The sequence below is a fragment of the Lepidochelys kempii genome, chromosome 4 (genome assembly GCF_965140265.1).
Source record: "Lepidochelys kempii isolate rLepKem1 chromosome 4, rLepKem1.hap2, whole genome shotgun sequence".
NCBI classification, from domain to species: domain Eukaryota; kingdom Metazoa; phylum Chordata; order Testudines; family Cheloniidae; genus Lepidochelys; species Lepidochelys kempii.
Genome location: NC_133259.1, coordinates 29,794,558 through 29,816,134, shown reverse-complemented (window position 1 = coordinate 29,816,134; position 21,577 = coordinate 29,794,558). Strand labels below are relative to the sequence as shown.

The 21,577-nt window shown below is 44.5% G+C and overlaps 1 protein-coding gene across 1 annotated transcript in view; it reads right to left on the bottom strand.

Moving 5' to 3' along the window:
* The window catches only part of ARHGEF38 (Rho guanine nucleotide exchange factor 38), a 56,149-nt gene extending 41,335 nt beyond the window's left edge, over positions 1 to 14,814 (bottom strand). Inside the window, exon 1 of the mRNA XM_073340837.1 lies at positions 14,613 to 14,814. Coding sequence (XP_073196938.1) covers positions 14,613 to 14,814 — 202 coding nt within the window. The remainder of the gene's footprint in view (positions 1 to 14,612) is intronic.
* Between the last annotated feature and the right edge of the window lie 6,763 nt (positions 14,815 to 21,577).

Here is a 21,577-nt window from a genome sequence, read left to right as displayed (position 1 = left end):
ATATTCTGAGTTGTTCATCATCATGGGTCATAAATTGTTATTGATCCGACATGTCATCATCATCTTCTATAATTATGCTGAGTGCTGACCCTGGATATTCTGAAAGGGCAGTTGTGTTGCTAATCTTACCCTCATTATATGACACACTTACTAGTAAGCCTGTGTGGCCATGGGTTTTTTTAATCAGAGCATTTCTTTGCCTCAATTTTGATATTTTCAAACACAAAGGATGAGCCTGAATAAATGTGTAGCCCTATCCAGTTAGGGACTTTTCTGCTTAGATTTTTTTTTATTCTCTTGGGCAATCATTATTTCCACCATTGAGCTTCTCAGCCTTGGTGTGAAAATAGAAGAGGGGTGATCAGGAGGGGTGAATATTTTCTTCTTCAGGTTGAAACGTTGCCATCAAAATGGCAAACTAGGCAAAGGATGTTTATCCTCTCCAGGCCTAATTGATCCAGATTTTTAGATCAAATTCAGCCCTGACGTGAGCAGGTGCAATTTTACTGACTTCAGTGAAGCAGCATCCACTTGTAATACCCATTCATCATGAATGCTGCAAAGTGGAATAAATGAACAGGCTGTTGCTATACCCAGCAATTGGCCCACACCGGTAAAGAGGAGAACAAAGGGATCATTTGTACCTTTTCATGGCCTCCTTCCAATTACTTCTCATTTCCCAGCTAAAAACATAGGGCCAGAGCTTTCCGTCTGCTTCCTCTATGCAATAGTGCACTCATTTTTTAAATAGAAATCTTGATTTGTGACTATACTTAAAACTTCAGAGTGAACCACTGAAAATACTGCAGAATTGAATCCATTTAAGTTCTATGTGTAGTGATCTCTGTGCAAAAATCAACATTTCCACTGAGGTGGCATGTGAAAATAATTTAGTTTCTGAAAATGCGCATAAAGCACCGGACAACATGGAAAATCCCACTAGTATCACTCTGCCTGGCTATCAGGACTAATAGGACATTATTGGAAATGTGAATGTAAACAGACTTATTGAAGAGAAACATTCTAACCTTACACTATAATTTTTTTTCTAATGAACAAAATAAACTATTGCATTCCATTTTGGGCTTCAAGATGTAACCCTTGAGTTGTTCTTTTCGTTTGTCATTCAAATTGCTTGATCAAATTCAATCCTTGTATTGTCAGTACTCACTTATTAGTCTTAATATATGGTACATAATATAGGTACCAGGAAATAACTATACTCAACCTCAACACTAAGAAATAGCTAGGAGAAATTTCAGTATATCTTGTTTTCTTTGTATTTTTGTAATATAACTTTACATTTTTGCTAAATATATTTACTTTTTCACTTTGGATATGCCTGTCTCTATACAATGCAAAAGGGAGCTACTGAATCAATGATTACAGCAGAACTTGTGGTTTTATGTTCAGCTGATTGCTTTTGAGCCCTTTGAGGATATTAATAGGATTCTATGGTCAGAAGGGAAAGAGGGAAAGCTTGAGGAATGCAGCTACAGCAAACACATACTTCAAATACAGGCAGACTTTCTTTTCTATCAGGCACCTGCATCAACAGTGGTATAAGTCTGGTGAGGGCTGGGGGAGGAGAAAGAAGAAGCATTGCTTAGGCGCAGTGCCATTGCTAAAAACATAGGGCCAGAGTCTCTTTGTCCTTAGAGATGTTAGGTTATAAGAGCATAACATTCTCCAAGTAATGATACTGTCAAAGCAGCTACCTGTGTTTTACTTGTTCCTTTTGTGAATATACAGTCTAAAAACATCCCTCAAAGATAATCACAAAGAAGCAAATCCCTGCACTTACCTCCACGGGTACAGAGGGTCTCCTGGCAATAGGAGGGTCTGGGTAGGATTTGTGGAACTATATGCCTTGTGTGCAATACACAGTAGATCCCTCCTCTGCAATAGCTCCCTCACAGAACAGCAACTTGCAGGAGGTGTTGAGGCCTGCTTCGGGAGAAGCCAGAACCAGAAGATCCACCATCCTCCAGTCCTTCTACTTCATAGAACGGGCAGCCCTGGGAGTAGGAGTCTTCCTAATTTCCCAGATAAGGTAGTCAAGTTGGATGCTAGATGTGCTCCAAGGGCCCTGTCCTTACTTCCTGTGTACATACCCAATATTCTCATTGAAGGAGAGTCGGACAATTGAGTTGATGGTGTGTTACATGTCAGTGAGTATAATGTTGTAAAACAAAACTAGTGGTCCTACAGGATGAAATTGCCCCCTCTGCAGAAGGTCAGTACATAAGCCTTATGCTGACACTCTGCAGTCAGGGGCATTTCACCCAAGTAATGACAGAGAGAAGCTATGAAAATAACCAGTGCGTAAGAAGAAAAAAAAATACAGTATTTAGAACACAAGAAGAGGAATATTATAGTATATGTGAGTTTGCATGAGTTGCCAGGGCAATGAAATTTCTCAGAACATCAGGACCAGAGATAGTTTGTAATTAGGTAATTCAACCCTCAGTCATTATTTGTTTTGCATCAGGTATAGAAAAAAATCCACATATTATATGAAATTCCTTTCTTCAGTTCCTTGACATTAGACTGTTAATTCTGTGTGTGCTGACAGGAGAATAGAGATATCCCCATGGGAATGTGCAGGAAGAGAAAGCTTATTGCTGTGTGACAGAAGAATGCCTTGACTGTTAGTGCTATTACCTGCAAATAAACCTTTCCAATATGTCATGGACTGGTGTATTTATATCAGTCTTATGCTACTTGGTTAATGTTGGTAATGGAAGACCTGAGGAAGGGCTACATCCAATGATATGCACATGTCAAGCTTTGGCATGGATAGTCTGAAAGGATTGTCAGGTGTCTCTGACCCAGGATCTAACAATTTTGATTAATAAAATGTTTATTCGTGGGTCTGACCGTGTGTATGGAGATAGATATCCTATACACTTTAAAAACATTGGGTCTTAGTCTTCACTCCCTTAGAGTATGTCTATTTCAGTAGCCCTTTGGAGCCTCAGTCATGGTCCCCATTGTGCTAGGTGCTGTACAAACATAGAACACAAAAATGGTTCCCCAAAGAGGTTACCTCAGTGAAACTCCAAAGAGTTCAACAGAGTTGCTCCGGATTTACACTGGGGCAAGTAAAGGAGACTTACGCCCACTGAATAGAAATTTGAGCATGGAAGGACAAGTGGACTTGTTGTCTGATATGATCTCAAGACAATGGGTATATTTACTGCACTAGTGTAATCTATGTAAATTTTTAGCCCTAATTGGACTTTAATTCAATCAAGAAAACAGTGTGTATGATAACACCCATTGTTTCATGTTCTCTGTGTATATAAATCTCCCCACTGTATTTTCCACTGAATGCATCCGATGAAGTGAGCTGTAGCTCACGAAAGCTTATGCTCAAATAAATTTGTTAGTCTCTATGGTGCCACAAGTCCTCCTTTTCTTTTTAAGAAACCAGCTGTTTCAAAGAGCAACAAATTTTGCAGTGCAATAAGAAATTAGCTCTATGTATATTTAAAATCTAAATATAGTCCAAAGCATATAAGGGAATTGGGGAGAAATATGTGGGCTTTCAGTGAGGAGATGCAGTAGCAGGGGGTTGGAAAAGCTGTCAGCTGACAGGAAGAAGAGGCGTACAGTTCAGTGAGGGTTAGAAGAAAGAAAAAGGCTGGGGGAGGGGTTGTTCTCTGACTTCTTATAACATCAAAGGGTAGTGCTGCTACCCTCCAAAAATACTGCAAACAATCTGATATTACAGCTGATCAGTACAGCACTAAAATGACAAGTCAAAACCAAGGGTATTAATACTAGATAGACTTCCAACATGAAGATTTTTCAAAAATATTTATTACCTTCAGGTGAAATACTGCAAATCCCTACATCAGATACTTTCTGGAAACCCACCTTTTCCATAATCCCTCAAACAATAATTCATCCCCTTATGCCAAGCTCTTATCTAGCTAGTTTTAAAAGAAACAAACGTAACATAAGTAATCTCTTCCAATATTTTGTGTGTTCCTCCTACGTTTACACGACTGCAGCTCAACTACAGTACTGTAGCTGATGGAGGTAATCCATCTTTCTTAAAGGGGGTAAGGCCAATGGAAGAATTTTTCTGTTGACCTAGCTGCATCTATACAGGAAGTTAGGTCAACCTAACTGTGTTGAACAGGGTGCAAAAATTTTCACAGCCCTGAGCAACATAGCTAGGTCAATCTAATTTCTAAGGGCATGGCTACACGTGCAAGTTAGAGCACATTAAAGCAGCCCCGGGCACCCTACCTCACGACGAGTCCACACTAGCAAGGCACGTAGAGCGCACTGACTCCGCGGCTAGAGCGCTCCTGGTACTCCACCTCAGCGAGTGGAATAACATTTTGGGTACCCCCACCGGAGTACCATGGTGCCAGTGTGGACTTTCTGGCCTGTTAATGCGCTCTGATCAGCCTCCAGAAGTGTCCCACAATGCCTGTTCTAGCCACTCTGGTCATCAGTTTGAACTCTACTGCCCTGTCCTCAGGTGACCAACCATCAGACCTGCCCTTTAAATTCTCTGGGAATTTTGAAAATCCCCTTCCTGTTTGCTCAGCTAGGCGTGGAGTGCTCTCAGCGCATCTTTCCAGGTGACCATGCCTCCATGAGCCAGGCAATCCCCTGAATGGAGCAATGGCGAGGTGCTGGACCTCATCAGTGTTTGGGGGGAGGAAGCTGTCTAGTCCCAGCTGCACTCCAGCCGTAGGAATTACGATACCTTCGAGCAGATATCAAGGTGACATGATGGAAAGGGGCCATGACCGGGACACACTGCAGTGCCGGGTTAAAGTGAAGGAGCTGCGGAATGCCTACCGCAAAGCCCACGAGGCAAACAGCCGCTCCGGTGCTGCCCCTGCGACCTGTGGTTTCTACAAAGAGTTCGATGCGATACTCGGAGGCAACCCCACCTCCATTCCAAGTACCACCATGGACACTTCAGAGCCCAGTTCAACAAGGCAGGAGGAGGAGGAGGAAAGCAGGAGCAAGGGTGCTGAGGTGGAGGAAGACACCCCCCCATCCCTAGACGTATGCAGCCAGGAGCTGCTGTCAAGCCAGGAGGAAGGTAGCCAGTCGCGGCAGCCAGTGCTTGGGGAAGGACAAACACCAGAGGAGGTTCCCGGTAAGCAGCTTTTATTTTGGGAAGGAAGTTATTCGGTGTGGGCTCTTGGGGCGAGGAGGGTTAGGGCTCCATGCATGCTTAGATGCGGAGTAGGGCGTTGATGTGCTCTCTCACATCGCAGTAATCGGCCTCAGTGATTTCTTCAAAGGTCTCATCCAGAAGTTGGGCAATGTGCTTGAGCAGGTTTCTTGGGAGAGCCACTGTGGTCCTTGCCCTAGTCAGGCTAACTGTGCCATGAGGGGCGGGGGGACAATTGCTGCACACAGGCAAGCTGCATATGGGCCAGGGCAGAAGCCGTACTGTAGTAGAAGACCCTCCCTTGCTTCCCAGGTCACCCTCAGCAGCGAGATATCTTCCAGGACGAACTCCTGTGGAAAATGTGGGGAGAGTGTTCAGTATAGGGGCCTGCTGCAGCTGTTGGCTCTCCCCAAGGCACAGAAACCTAGAGGACAGTACAGCTGTGAAACAATCAGTCCCCCTTGACCCTGTGCTTACTCACCATTTTGGGGCTCCCGTGGGTTATGTGCGCTAGCTTTGGGATGGGCAAATTATGCTATTGTGTAGACTGTGCTTGCCCTTAAGTACGGGGGAATCATTGCTCTGTCTGGTGTGAACAATGTTGCCTCTGTTAAGTGTTGCATTTTGCCTTTACAGATGCAACCTTGAGATCTCAGCCGTCCGTGTTATCACCAGCTGAAAGACTTTAACGAATTAGGAAGAGGCCATGTAAAAGCAAAGAAGACATGCTGCATGAAGTCATGCAGCAGTCCCTTAATGAGAATCTAAAAGTGCAGGAATGGCGGGACAGTGAAAGGAGGATCCACCAGCAGACTGAGGAGCGCCGGCACAAAAGCACGGTGCTCTAGCAGCAAAGCACGGATCAGCTGATAAGCATAACGGAGCGCCAAACGGACTCAATCCAGGTGCTCGTAGCCATGCAGGCGGAGCACTACTGTGCCCGCCTCACCCTAGACCCCTTGTCCAAAAACCTCTTTCCCTTGTGCCCCAATGTCACCTCCAACCCACTTTCTCCAGCATCTGGGTTCTTATCCCACCAGCTGCCTCCAGCACCTGTAGCTTCACCACCCAGCCCTGAAAACTATGACCCTTACCCAGTGCACTCAATGCCCATCACCATGCAGTAGAGCCATCCTGAAGTGCAGCACTCGTTGCACACCACTCCAGACAGGAAGGCTGAGTATGAGAACAGGGCATATGCAAATCTGTGATTGTACCGTTCCCCACCCCATCCCCTTGCCCTTTCTGTTTCCCAAGCAGTTGTGTTTCTTTTCAATAAATGAATTTTCTTTTCAATAAATGGATTTTTTGGCTTTGAAAACATTCTTTATTATTGCATAAAGTAAAGGATACCTTAGCCCAGGAAAGCAACAGGCACTGCAAGTCAGCGTAGCAAACACCGGTTCCTACAAACATTGGAGTCACTGCACTTCACGCCTCTGCAGGGCACCAGACATTACTGATGGCTCTCAGCCTCAAATTGCTCCTTCAAGGCATCCCTAATCCTTGCAGCCCCGCGCTGGGCCCCTCTAATAGCCCTGCTCTTTGGCTGTTCATATTTAGCCTCCGGGTTCCATGCCTGAGGGAATCTTTCACCCTTCCTTTCACAAATGTTATGGAGGGTACAGCACATGGATATAACTGAGGGGATGTTGTCATCGGCCAGGTCCAGCTTCCCATACAGAGACTGCCAGCGGCCCTTTAAATGGCCAAAAGCACACTCCACAGTCATTCTGCACTGGCTCAGCCTGTTGTTGAACCACTCCTTGCTGCTGTCAAGGCTCCCTGTGTAGGGTTTCATGAGCCATGGCATTAAAGGGTAAGTGGGGTCTCCAAGGATCACAATGGGCATTTCGACTTCCCCTATGGTGATCTTCTGGTCTGGGGAAAAAGTCCCGGCTTGCAGCTTCCTGAACAGGCCAGTGTTCCGAAAGATGCGTGTGTCATGCACCTTTCTGGGCCAGCCTGCATTAATGTCAATGAAACACCCATGGTGATCCACAAGCACCTGGAGAACCATAGAGAAATACCCCTTCCGATTAATGTATTCGGAGGCTAGGTGGGCTGGTGCCAGAATTGGAATATGCGTGCCATGATCGCCCCTCCGCAGTTAGGGAAACCCATTTGTGCAAAGCCGGCCACAATGTCATGCACGTTACCCAGAGTCACAATTCTTCTGAGCAGGATGCGATTAATAGTCCTGCAAACTTGCATCAACACGATTCCACCGGTTAATTTTCCCACTCCAAACTGGTTAGCGACCGATCGGTAGCTGTCTGGAGTTGACAGCTTCCAGATTGCAATAGCCACCCACTTCTCCACTGTCAGGGCAGCTTTCAATTTTGTGTCCTTGCGCCGCAGGGTGGGGGCAAGCTCTGCACACAGTCCCATGGAAGTGGCTTTTCTCACCCCAAAGTTCTGCAGCCGCTGCTCGTCATCCCAGATGTGCATGACGATGTGATCCCACCACTCAGTGCTTGTTTCCCGAGCCCAAAAGTGGCGTTCCACGGTGGTGAGCATGTCCATGAATGCCACAAGCAAACTTGTGTCGTATGTATTACTTGAGTCGATATCATCGTCTGAGTCCTCACTGTCAGTTTGGAGCTTAAGGAGTAACTCGGCTTCCAAACATGACGTGCTGGCAAGACTCGTCAGCATACTCCTTAGCAGTTCAGGCTCCATTCCCGCAGACGGAAAGGAAAGACAGAGCACGCAGTACAAAAAATGTTGAAAGATGGTGCCAAACGTGGACGGAAGCACAGGGATTGCTGGGATGTGAACTGATGCATCACGGGGCATTGGGACAGGACCCAGAATGCCCCACACCCTCCGCCCCCTTCCCACAAGCCACAGCGCCAGAATGGGGAAGAGGTGCTCTGTGGGATAGCTGCCCATAATGCACTGGTCCCAATGCCGCTGCAAGTGTGGCAAATGTGGCCACGCCAGTGCGCTTGTAGCTGTCAGTGTGGACAGACTGCAGCGCTTTCCCTACTGCGCTCTCCGAAGGCTGGTTTAACTCAAAGCGCTCTACATCTGCAAGTGTAGCCATGCCCTAAGTGTAGACTTGGCTTCGCTTAAGCCCGGATCCTGCAGACACTTATGCATGTGAGTAACTACACTCACTGAACTCGAGTCACTCAGGTACAAAAGTGTTTGCAGGATGGAGGCCTCAGAGTAGTCCAAGCCCAGCTATGATGCAATACATAAATGTTTACATAGATAACAATGATTTTCACTGCTGTTGGTCCAAGTTTTATAGGAAAGACCATATCTTACTAGAAGGGAGACCAACAATTTGTTTTAAAAACTGACAAACTAACCATTTTATATGATTGTTAAGGACAGTAGTAATTTCCTCACTTATTCAGTCAAAAGCAAATGACATTATTTGCAGGGGACTGGGAGTCAGAAGTCCTAAGATGCATCTAAGCACATATAAGAACCCCACCAATGTTTCTAAATAAATCACAAGCATTAATTAATTATCTTCATGACATCCATGTACTGTAGTAACATATTACCCCCCAGCTTTACCAGGGAGAGAACTGTGGTATAGAGAAATGACTTAGCCAAGGAATCTGTGGCAGATCCAGGAACCAAACTCAGATCTCCTGAATTCCAACCAAGTTCCTTTTTATTTTGGTTCTGCCACTGACTGAGGTGCTCTGTGACATCAATCAGTAGGTGCCTAGGTTTACCCATATGTAAAATGGGGCTAATAGTACCTTACAGAAGATACTGAGAGACTTAACTGTGAAATTTAAGAATGAAATGATGCTATTGAAGTGCAAAATGTGCAGCCTTTCTCAAAAGGAATTTTTTAAATGAATGAAACATCAAGATGTTGAATGACCACTCATACTAGATAAGTGCATTAACTGGATGTTTCTGGTATAATCATTAGTTAACATTTCCATAGCTATGCTGCTAATTAAGTGATTAAGTTTTAAAGTGAAAAGCCTTTACAATGAGAAGTTCACACCTCTTGTAATCCTTTTGTTTCAATATCTCGATTCACAAAGCTAACTGAGTGCCCCTGGTTATCTTTGCAACCAGAGATCGAGTAACTCTTTTTAGATAAAAGTTTAGATTCTGTAGAAAATGGCAAAATCTAATGGAAATCCATGGGGAGGCCCTAAATCCTTAAGAATTATGGATTTTTCATGTCTGTAATTCTACTCATACAAATTGCACGCACTTTTCTTTGGTCCTAACAACCTTTTAAAAGTACATTCTAGTGCCTGTGAAAGGGCTGGAATGACAACAGCACAGTCATAGCATGGGTTATAGCTGCTCTCATCATCTTCTAGGCCATGTCTATGCTACGGAAGCACAGCAAGGGTGCAGCTGCTGTAGCACCTTAGTGTAGACGCTTCCTACATTGATAGAAGGAGTTTCTACATCAATTGTAGTTAATCCACCTCTTTGAGAAGTGGAGAGAACTCTTGGGTCAATCTAGCCATGTCTACACTGGGGGTAGGTCAACCTGATTCTCAGAACATAGGATGATATCACTTTTAACTGTGGCCACACCCTAGTGAATATTCTGCTTCGATTGATGTGGCTACTATCACTCAGAGATGGTGTCCGTTCAGCAACGGAAAAACCCCTTCCATTGACATAGGCTGCGTCTACACTATGGGGTTATATAGTGACATAGCTAGGTCAGTCTAAGGGCTTGTCTACACTGGCACTTTACAGCGCAGCAACTTTCTTGCTCAGGGGTGTGAAAAAACACCCCCTGAGCGCTGCAAGTTTAAGCGCTGTAACGTGCCAGTATAGACAGTGCATCAGCGCTGGGTAGCTAGGCCCCTCATGGAGGTGGTGTTTTTAGAGAGCCCTATTTTGCACCAGTACAGTGCACCTACCTTAGGGGTTTCAACTGGTGTTGCACAGTCAAAACTCTCACAAATTTTCCTAATATAAACAGGCTTCACTTAAATACAAGTTCTTCACTTGTAGACAAGATCTTTTATGTGTGAGGCCTTTTCAACAGGACTGAGTGCCCAGATCTGTCAAGCTATCATTTTTCACTTAAACTAAAATTTCTTAAACCCTGCCTCTGCCCCCCCCCAAAAAAACACTATCAGAGAATGTTTGATAAGACACTGTTAACTGTCAGATCAGTGCTTCTGTAGATCTTCTACAAGCCATTACCCTCTGATGCCACTGAGAGTTACCAAAAGCAACTACAGCATTTGCTCAAGAAACTTCCTGAAAAAGCACAAGATCAAATCCGCACAGACACACCCCTGGAACCCCGACCTGGGATATTCTATCTACTACCCAAGATCCATAAACCTGGAAATCCTGGGCGCCCCATCATCTCAGGCATTGGCACCCTGACAGCAGGATTGTCTGGCTATGTAGACTCCCTCCTCAGGCCCTACGCTACCAGCACTCCCAGCTACCTTCGAGACACCACTGACTTCCTGAGGAAACTTCAATCCATCGGTGATCTTCCTGATAACACCATCCTGGCCACTATGGATGTAGAAGCCCTCTACACCAACATTCCACACAAAGATGGACTACAAGCCATCAAGAACACTATCCCCGATAATGTCACGGCTAACCTGGTGGCTGAACTTTATGACTTTGTCCTTACCCATAACTACTTCACATTTGGGGACAATGTATACCTTCAGATCAGCGGCACTGCTATGGGTACCCGCATGGCCCCACAGTATGCCAACATTTTTATGGCTGATTTAGAATAACGCTTCCTCAGCTCTCGTCCCCTAAAGCCCCTACTCTACTTGCGCTATATTGATGACATCTTCATCATCTGGACCCATGGAAAAGAAGCCCTTGAGGAATTCCACCATGATTTCAACAATTTCCATCCCACCACCAACCTCAGCCTGGTCCAGTCCACACAAGAGATCCACTTCCTGGACACTACAGTGCTAATAAACAATGGTCACATAAACACCACCCTATACCGGAAACCTACTGACCGCTATTCCGACCTGCATGCCTCCAGCTTTCACCCTGACCACACCACACGATCCATCGTCTACAGCCAAGCTCTGCGATACAACCGCATTTGCTCCAACCCCTCAGACAGAGACAAACACCTACAAGATCTCTGTCAAGCTTTCTTACAACTACAGTACCCACCTGCAGAAGTAAAGAAACAGATTGATAGATCCAGAAGAGTTCCCAGAAGTTACCTACTACAGGACAGGCCTAACAAAGAAAATAACAGAACGCCACTAGCCGTCACCTTCAGCCCCCAACTAAAACCCCTCCAACGCATTATTAAGGATCTACAACCTATCCTAAAGGATGACCCAACACTCTCACAAATCTTGGGAGACAGGCCAGTCCTTGCCTACAGACAGCCCCGCAACCTGAAGCAAATACTCACCAACAACCACATACCACACAACAGAACCACTAACCCAGGAACTTATCCTTGCAACAAAGCCCGTTGCCAATTGTGCCCACATATCTATTCAGGGGACACCATCACAGGGCCTAATAACATCAGCCACACTATCAGAGGCTCATTCACCTGCACATCCACCAATGTGATATATGCCATCATGTGCCAGCAACGCCCCTCTGCCATGTACATTGGTCAAACTGGACAGTCTCTACATAAAAGAATAAATGGACACAAATCAGATGTCAAGAATTATAACATTCATAAACCAGTCGGAGAACACTTCTATCTCTCTGGTCACGCAATCACAGACATGAAGGTCGCTATCTTAAAACAAAAAAACTTCAAATCCAGACTCCAGCGAGAAACTGCTGAATTGGAATTCATTTGCAAATTGGATACTATTAATTTAGGCTTAAATAGAGACTGGGAGTGGCTAAGTCATTATGCAAGGTAGCCTGTTAGCTCACGAAAGCTCATGCTCAAATAAATTGGTTAGTCTCTAAGGTGCCACAAGTACTCCTTTTCTTTTTGCGAATACAGACTAACACGGCTGTTCCTCTGAAACCTGTTTCCTCTTGTTTTTTCCTACCCCCCCCCCAGATGTTCTGGTTTAACTTGGATTTAAACTTGAAGAGTGGTCAGTTTGGATGAGCTATTACCAGCAGGAGAGTGAGTTTGTGTGTGTATGGGGGTGGGGGGGATGTGAGAAAACCTGGATTTGTGCAGGAAATAGCCCAACTTGATTGTCATGCACATTGTGTAAAGAGTTGTCACTTTGGATGGGCTATCACCAGCAGGAGAGTGAATTTGTGTGGGGGGGTGGAGGGTGAGAAAACCTGGATTTGTGCTGGAAATGGCCCACCTGATGATCACTTTAGATAAGCTATTACCAGCAGGACAGTGGGGTGGGAGGAGGTATTGTTTCATATTCTCTGTGTATATATAAAGTCTGCTGCAGTTTCCACGATATGCATCTGATGAAGTGAGCTGTAGCTCACGAAAGCTTATGCTCTAATAAATTGGTTAGTCTCTAAGGTGCCACAAGTACTCCTTTTCTTTTTGCGAATACAGACTAACACGGCTGTTACTCTGAAATCTGTAGATCTTATTTTTATTAACAAGTTTGACCAGCCCTGCAGATTTCCTTCCCCACAAATAAACCCTGAATTATCTCTGCTAAAGATCTGCTAAGTGTAAACTTGCATGGCCCTTTCCAAACTGGTTACAGTTCATTTTGCTATCAAGAATGACAATTCACTAGAAGAGGAGTATAGTTCTGAAACCCAGTAGCCCTGATCTTCTCTCACTTTGTTAGTTTTGCACTGCTGTAACTCCATAGACTTCTGTGACTTCCTCACTCCTGATTTACAGTAGTATAAGTCAGAAGAGACTCAAGCCTAATGTGTGAGAAAAGAAGGAGCAGCAACTTCAACAAAGATCACCTATCATGTATCCTGGTATATACTAATACTTAAGTTCCTTTTCTCTCTGGACAGAACAATTAAGTTAGATTTTTCCCACTTTACTAATACAGTTATATTAGTAATACTGTTTTTTCAAAATATTAAGCTGTAAGTAACTCAAATTCCAAAGCATGATTTGTTTTTCACAAAGCAGCAGCAAATTAACTAATAGTGAATTCTTCCTTAAAGTCAGTATTGCGGAGAGGAAAAATTAACCTAAGAAATTAACCTAAAGCTCTTCATACTTCTTACTACATCTGAATAGGTTGCATTTTAGTCACTGAAAGGGAATATCACCAAATCTGTTAACTGCATTTCAACAGATCAGTAGCTATGTACATTATATTTTCTGTTTGAGGGAATGCTATTCCTTTATTAAACGCACCAAAACCATACATATTGTAGTAAAACACATTACTGTTTTATTCCCTGATACAAGAATATTGCCATGAATGGTATTCTGATGTCATAGTTCATCTATTAGTGGTTTGAGCATTGGCCTGCTAAACTCAGGGTTGGGGGTTCAATCCTTGAGGGGGCCATTTAGGGATCTGGGTCAAAAATTGGGGATAGGTCCTGCTTTGAGCAGGGGTTGGACTAGATGACCTCCTGAGGTCCCTTCCAACCCTGATATTCTATGATTCTATGATTAGTACTGTTTTAGTAGTACCCAAAAGCCCCAACTAGGAATTGAACAAACACAGAAATAAGACAATTCCTGTCCCCATGGGTTTATATAAAACATTTATGTAATTTTACAGGTTTCTGCATAATTTGAAGAACTGGGCTGAATTTCCAACCAATTCAGAGATTGACAAAATTTTGGAGTCAGATAATTCATGGATTTGAAAAGTCATTGTAGGTTTATAATTTGAATCAGAGTCACCATTAAAGGCATGTTTCAGAGGAACAGCCGTGTTAGTCTGTATTCGCAAAAAGAAAAGGAGGACTTGTGGCACCTTAGAGACTAACCAATTTATTTGAGCATGAGCTTTCGTGAGCTACAGCTCACGAAAGCTCATGCTCAAATAAATTGGTTAGTCTCTAAGGTGCCACAAGTCCTCCTTTTCATTAAAGGCATGTAGTTGGATATACTTGAAATTCAGACATATGCAATCTAGATAAGAGATGAACACACAATTTTTCTTTTCAATTGAATCAAGATTTAATTTAAACAAAAATATCCCTTGCCACCTCTATTAGTTTGACAGTGTATATCCCATTCCACAAAATACTATCAGCTCATGCGGAGACATATTTTCAAAATACTGAAGAACTGGTAGATAATATGGCTAACATGTAGAGTAGGATTTCAGTTCCATGTATATTTTGTACATAGGCTTTAAAAAGCTGGGCGACATATGAATCCCATTTGGAATCCTATGCAAGTGGCATTATTTATAAATATAAAACCAGCCAGGAATGGTTACCACAGTGGGGGGCTGGGAGGGGGGGAGGGATGGTCACTTAGATTTTAAGCTTTTTGAGAGAGGGACTTCTGGCTTGTTCCCTATTTCTAGGGCGCCTAGCACAATGGGGTCCTGGGGTCCTGGTTTGTGATAGGGCTGCAATACAAATAATAAATAAGTCATTTTCTTCCCGTTACCTTGTAACTTCTGGCTGTATTCCGTCCTGTCAGACTGGCTCCTCCTCAAAGTGCCAGAGTTACCCTGGTCCCCAGAAACACTGTTCTCAACAACGGTGTCCGTCTTCCTTCTCTCCAGCATGTACAGCCTGTGCTTCAAGAAGGTCAAATTCTTCCTCTTGGCTCCCATGCCTTCTTTCCCAGGGGCTTCTTTGGTTTCCATTTTCAGCAGTGACAACCCTCTTCCTTGGGAGACTGTCGATTCTTAGGGAGCTGAGTTGAGTGCTTGTTTCCCAGGCGAGTGCAAAAGCTGCCTATCAGCTCCGCTCACCTGTCTTTGACTCCACAAGTTCACTTGTTCCCTGGCTCAGGTTGCCTGCCACCTCGACTACAAGGCTCCACCCCTATGAAGTCATCCTCTGCTGCCCTTGGAGCCTGACTGGGCAACCTGCCACCTGCTACCTGAGAGGCCAGCAGCCCGGGCTCGGGCAAAGGGAAGGGCTGCGCTAGCAAGCCGCGCTCGGGGTGACCCCGATGTCTGGGGGCAGTGGGCCCCTTCTGAACACAGAGGTATGCCCCAGGGACAAAGGAGGCTTTAAAAATCGCTGTTTGGGTAGTGACAGGAAAGAGTCTCTGAAACCCTCCCCGCCGTCTCCTGGGGCTTTGCGCTGGGGAAGCCCGTGCACGCTGTTCCGCTGGGCAGGCAGCGATCACACACAGCAGGCTCGCGCTCTGCTCCCCATCCCTTGGGAGCCGAGCAAACCACAGCTGGGGTGAATCCGTTTACAATGGCTGCCCTGAAGGCTTTCCCCTTCTCTGTGTTCATGCGACAGTAACTTAGTGCACCAGGAACTTGCTCCATGGCTTTTCCTTTCTCCATTGTCAGTGCGAACAGACAACTCAGCACAGGAGACCTCATTCCTCTCCCACCCAACCCCTTCTCCCTCCCAGGGACGAGAGGGGAGACACTCTCTCGTGCAGTGGTTTCCAACCTGTGGTCCGCAGAATATGTCTAAGGTTTTCAATGGGGTCGACACCTCCATCTGAAATATTTTAGGGGTCCGCAAATGTAAACAGGCTGAAAACCACTGGTCTAGAACTAGAAAGGAAACTGTGGGTGTGGGTGTGTGAAATGGGTAATGAAAAAGTTGTCTGAGGTGGGACACTGAATCCACCTGAGGGCTTGCCTAGATTAGGGAAACTGGCGGGTTTCGGACTGGTACCCTGTGACTATGTGTGGGGGATTGTACTGGGAGGACTATTACACCACTGCAGATATCCCTGACCTACATAAGCCCTAAGGCAGCCAAGACAAAAGTAAGACAGAACATGACGAAGGACCAAGAAAAATATAAGTGCCACGAAGGGAGAGAAGAAGGGATAGTGGAACTAGGGGAAAGATATACACAAAGGACTGTACTCCTAATGATTTCCTCCTGGTGTCCGACTTTGAGATCTCTGGATGAAAAGCATTATATAAACTTGCTTCAATACATATGGGCAGACTCCCACCTGCACTGACTTCAGTGGCTATTGTGTCAGGCCCTGTAAGCGACTATAGTGTTATTTTCCATTGTGCCTGGCATTTTGAACACTGACATGTAACCTGTCTGAGAGGGTCTAATCAACAGAGTTAAAAACACCGGCAGCTGGTAAATCATCTGCATTAGGACCTTGCCTACACTAGGGACCCAACTCCACCATTGGTGGCAAACAATGGATGTAGCTGCACTGATACTCTGGCCTAAGGCCTCATCCTCACAAAGAGATGGGGGTTATAGCACCCATCTTATACTGTCTGCATAGGTTCTTATACTGCATTTAACACTGTAGTATCTGAGCACCTTCCTGCAGTCCATAAGTAATATGACTACTGCCATACTATAAACTATAGCATGCCTATAGTTTGATCACTGCAGCTGACATTGTGAAGGACTGCAGGGAAACAGCAAAAAGAAAAGATGCAGTGCCGCAGTTCTTGTGCCTCATTTCAACATTTATTTTTCCTCAAATGCCTCAGGCTGTGAAGCAGCAGGAGTCCATTGTCCTGTGATAATTGTTCTTATTTCATTGACATTACCTCTTAATTAAAGCTCCTAGTTTCTTCCAAGTGATGAAACTAAAGGATTACAAAACTATTAAATGAATTAGCATGCTAAATGCAGCAGTTTGTTGGTGCTGCGTGAAATGCCCACCCCTAACACCTAACAGAAGAATAAAGCAGTTAAAGGTTTACTGTGAAGACTTTGTATATACCAAGAGCATACATATAAGAGATCGCTCTTACATTTTAAATTGCCCTAAATACCTCTGTCAATATGTTAAATAATACAAGTTTCTTAAAGGTGACAACTGCTCTGGATGCACTGGTAAGAAAAGTATGAAGGTGCTAGCTAGCACTGTGATAAATTGCAGAGCCTTAAGGATCTCAACAGTGAACAATAGATTAAGGTGGGGGAGCTCACTGGCCCATTCTTTTCATTTGATGCTTTATGAACTCTCCCTGATCATGGCTGTCAGGGTCCATGACTTCCACCATTTTCATGTGGTTTTATTATATTTATAAGTAACGAATTTTGGGGGAAGAGACTACTTTCCACGTAGGCAGGTAGATGTGGTAGTAAACTATGGAACAAACGTTATTCAGTCCTGGGCTTCATTGGGGGCTCTGCCCAACTTACCAAGGGTTATGACCAAGTTTCACGTTTAATAAAGTTTAGTCAGCTGTTTACTGTTACAGCTACCTACCCAGAAGCAAATATATTCTCCCCCTTCCCAAAAATCATTCTCCAGAATAAAAGTGTCTTCCCTTTGCAAGGATGCTGTTTCAGGGACCTTGGTTGCATTATGCTGTTTGCTGCATTATTTGTCCTTGAAATGGTTTAAGGATCTACACAACACCATTACTTTTGATGGAACCCTTCTGAAGTATCCACATACAAGACAGCTTTCTGGGACTCCTGAAGTACCTGCTGCATTCTTTCCAGCACTGTTATTGAAAATAGGAACTTTTAGGTAATTTCTCAACTCAAAGGCATTGCACTGTGGGTTGAAATTAGGGATTGTGACTTCCTGTCCACACTGCAGACAAACCATTGTAGATTGTCCTGGTTCAGCCAGCCATGAGCCAAAGGACTTCATCACAGGGGCTTCCACAACTGGTACAACCAATGTTTGGTAAAAACAAAAGTCCTGTGTGATAGCCCAGATTAGAGGATGGAGGTTTGGGGTATGTAACAACAAGACACCAGGTTTTAACTAGACACCCTTGTAAACTATTTATTCTCCTTCATTCTACAATATTTTATCTGGCTTGCAATAAAACTTACACAAAACATTACCAGAACTCTCTGTGAACTGCTTCAATTTAGCTGCTAAACACAATGCATGATAGAACTAAAGAAATAACTCAAACTCTAGAAATTATTCCTGTTCCATTCCAACCTTAAGACCAATTAATGAATGGATTATATTAAAGTTTAAACAAATTACATGTGTTTTTTTAAATTAAGGTGAAATCTGCCTAATCCCCCCACACCTTGTCTTCATGTAATTCTTAGAAAATTGGAATCTAGTTGATGTTTGCATTCATATGAGTTATTTATAAATTGTGCTATTTAAGAGACAGAACAGGTGCTGATCTCAACATGGAAAATATTGGCATTGTGTTCCCAAGCAACAGTATTAGGTTATTGTTGTGTGGTCAATGATAATCTTTATCTGGATCCAGAGACATAAATGAACCAGAAGCACCATCAAGACTCTGATAGCCAGTAAGTAAGCAAACGGTTATTTGTTTTTGTGACTCCTCACAGCTGTTACATAATATTTCTTTATAAACTACTGAAAATAATGTATTTGGACTTCTGTGCATTTATATAAAATAATGGGCTTGGTTAACTACCATTTTTAATTTCAATGAATTTATACCTGTTTAAAGCTGTAGTAATGCAGTGGTGAACCATTTTCAATTTTATTATTGAAACTGGACCATCTAAACCATGGACTATTTTAATCTAATCAGGGCTAAGGGACAAACTCTGTTACATTACACCAGGACAACTCCACTACTGTTACTGCAGTTACAATGACTTAATTTGTCCGGGATCACCATGGTGAAATACCCCTTTCTGTTGAACTCAAATGCCTAGGTTGGAAAGGCAAATAATAGGCATGTTGGTTCCATCAGTAGTCCCAATACTATTTGGTAGCCCCAACCATGCAAATCCATCAGTAACCCACTTGGCATTGCTAAGATGTATGACCGAGGGCAGCAGCACCTCTTGATAGATGGGGGCACTGAATGGCTAGGGACCGAAGGGCTTGGCAGCAGTTCTGCAGAAAAGGACCTAGGGGTTACAGTGGATGAGAAGCTGGATATGAGTCAACAGTGTGCCGTAGTTGCTAAGAAGGCTAACGGCATTTTGGGCTGTTTAAGTAGGGGCATTGCCAGCAGATCGAGGGATGTGATCATTCCCCTCTATTCATCACTGGTGAGGCCGCATCTGGAGTACTGTGTCCAGTTTTGGGCCCCACACTACAAGAAGGATGTGGAAAAATTGGAAAGAGTCCAGCGGAGGGCAACAAAAATGATTAGGGGACTGGAGCACATGACTTATGAGGAGAGGCTGAGGGAACTGGGATTGTTTAGTCTGCAGAAGAGAAGAATGAGGGGGGATTTGATAGCTACTTTCAAGTACCTGAAGCAGAGTTCCAAAGAGGATGGATCTAGACTGTTCTTAGTGGTACCAGATGACAGAACAAGGAGTAAAGGTCTCAAGTTGCAGTGAGGGAGGTTTAGGTTGGATGTTAGGAAAAACTTTTTCACTAGGAGGGTGGTGAAGCACTGGAATGGATTACCTAGGGAGGTGGTGGAATCTCCTTCCTTAGAGGTTTCCAAGGTCAGGCTTGACCAAGCCCTGGCTGGGATGATTTAGTTGGGGATTGGTCCTGCTTTGAGCAGGTGGTTGGACTAGACGACCTCCTGAGGTCCCTTCCAACCCTGATATTCTATGATTCTATGATGTGCGCACCAAACTGGTAAGATAGGGACTGGTAACAATTGGGGGTGGTAACCTTCCATATAGCAACAGCCAAATGCTCCTCCACACTGAGAAGAACTCCCATTTTGGTATTCTGACATTGCAGCTTCAGGGTGAGCTCTGCACAGATACTTAAACTGTAAATTCTTTGGAGCAGGGGCTGCCTTTTTGTTCTGTGTTTGCACAATGCCTAGCACAACAGAGTCCTAGTCTGCTCCTGGGACTCTTAGGCACTATGATACAAGTCACCCCGCTCCAGCGCTGAAGGGGTTAAAACAGCCCTGGGAAAGGGCTGCTTGGGGAGCCAATAGGAAAAGACTGGGAGGCAGCCAATCAGGGCCAGGCTGGGCCCTATAAAAGAGCTGCAAGGCCAGAGGTGCTGAGGAGTTTCACTCTAGCCCTAGAGTGGGAAGGGCTAGCTGCTTGAGAGGAAGGTACCTGAAGTAGAGCAGTGCTGGGGAAGGCAAGAGTAGCTGGGGAGCTCCAGCCTGGTAAACCCCCAGGCTGCAGGCCTTGTTAAAGGCCCAAAAAGGTACTGGGGCTGCAGAGGGGCAGCCTGGGAATAGGCAAAGGCAGAAGGTCCTAACCCTTTGCCAATGATGAGCAGCCATGACAGACTGCAGTCTGCCCCAGTGAGTGGAGGCTAGATGACAACTAGCAGTAGCCACTGAGGCAAGGTGGGTTTACAGGGTTGGGGGTTCCCCTGGGAGGGGAAACCCAGAGTATGGGGGTACTGCTGGGGGCAGAACCCTGAGGTAAAGGGTTACTGGGGTTTGGCAGGGATATGGGGCCTGAGGCAGGTCAGACACCTGCAGGCAGAGCGTGCTCTGAAGGCTGGAAAGAGCTAATTCCCAAGATGACCAGCAGGAGGTGCCTTGCCAGTGAGTCGTGGCTTTGCTACACTTCCACATCCTGAAGTTCTTGCTGCCTCTGTTGGCCATCTCAATTCTGCAGCACTATATCTTGTCCCACCAGTTAGTGTTAGCTTGGCAAGCCCAGAAGCAGCACTCCAGCAAGTGAAACCACTCTAGGAAAATGTCATGCAGAAGTAACAGCTTGATTTCCTCCTTTTCCTCTTTCAGGAACCAAACAGCATCACAGCAGTTCTTTTGGGGGTGGGCCTCAATTCATGGAAAGCCATCTGGCTGTGTGACTGCCAATACATCTGGAGCACCTTGTTTTTATCAATGATTGTCAGTCATGCCACTCTGTGTTTCCTCCAGGCTATTTGACAGCAGTTTGAAAATGGTACTACCTCACTAAAACCATGTAAATTATGGAATAACAAAATCGCATGATTCCTTCCTGATAATTTGACCCTAACCCCAAGAATTCCAGTAGCATATGGCAAGTGTCCTACAATGTGCTGCGAGAAAAATCATGGTGGAACATTGTGTAACGGGGCAGGTTACAATTGCACCATTGGATAGCTGCCAGATTGCTGTGAAGTAATTTAATAAAAGCATAGAGTTACATGGCCACACAATGATTCATCAGGGAAGTAGCATAAGCCAGCATATGCAAAATGGTATGGATTCACTTTTGGTGAATTTATAATGGGGAAAACATACACAGAAAAACTTTCCTGTTAGACAAGGCCTAAGACCAGAATTTGTCTGATTAGTTTTTAATTATTGAAATGTAAATAGCGTTTAAGGGCCATTTTGATCTCTTCAATGTCAATGGAATTTTTGCCACTAATTTCAGTGAAGCCAGGATTTCAACATACAGTTCTGTAAGGGTGAAATTCACCCCTGTGCCCAGGTTAGCACAAAGCATATGCACTAAAAATGGAGTTTAATTTTATGCCTACACTTCGAGCTGGAGGTGTGATTCCCAGCTTCAGAAGACCTACCCTTGCTATCTCTGGTTGAGCTAGTCGCAGGGGTTCTCAAACTGGGGGTTGGGACCCCTCAGGGGGTTGCAAGTATTACAGGAGGGGTC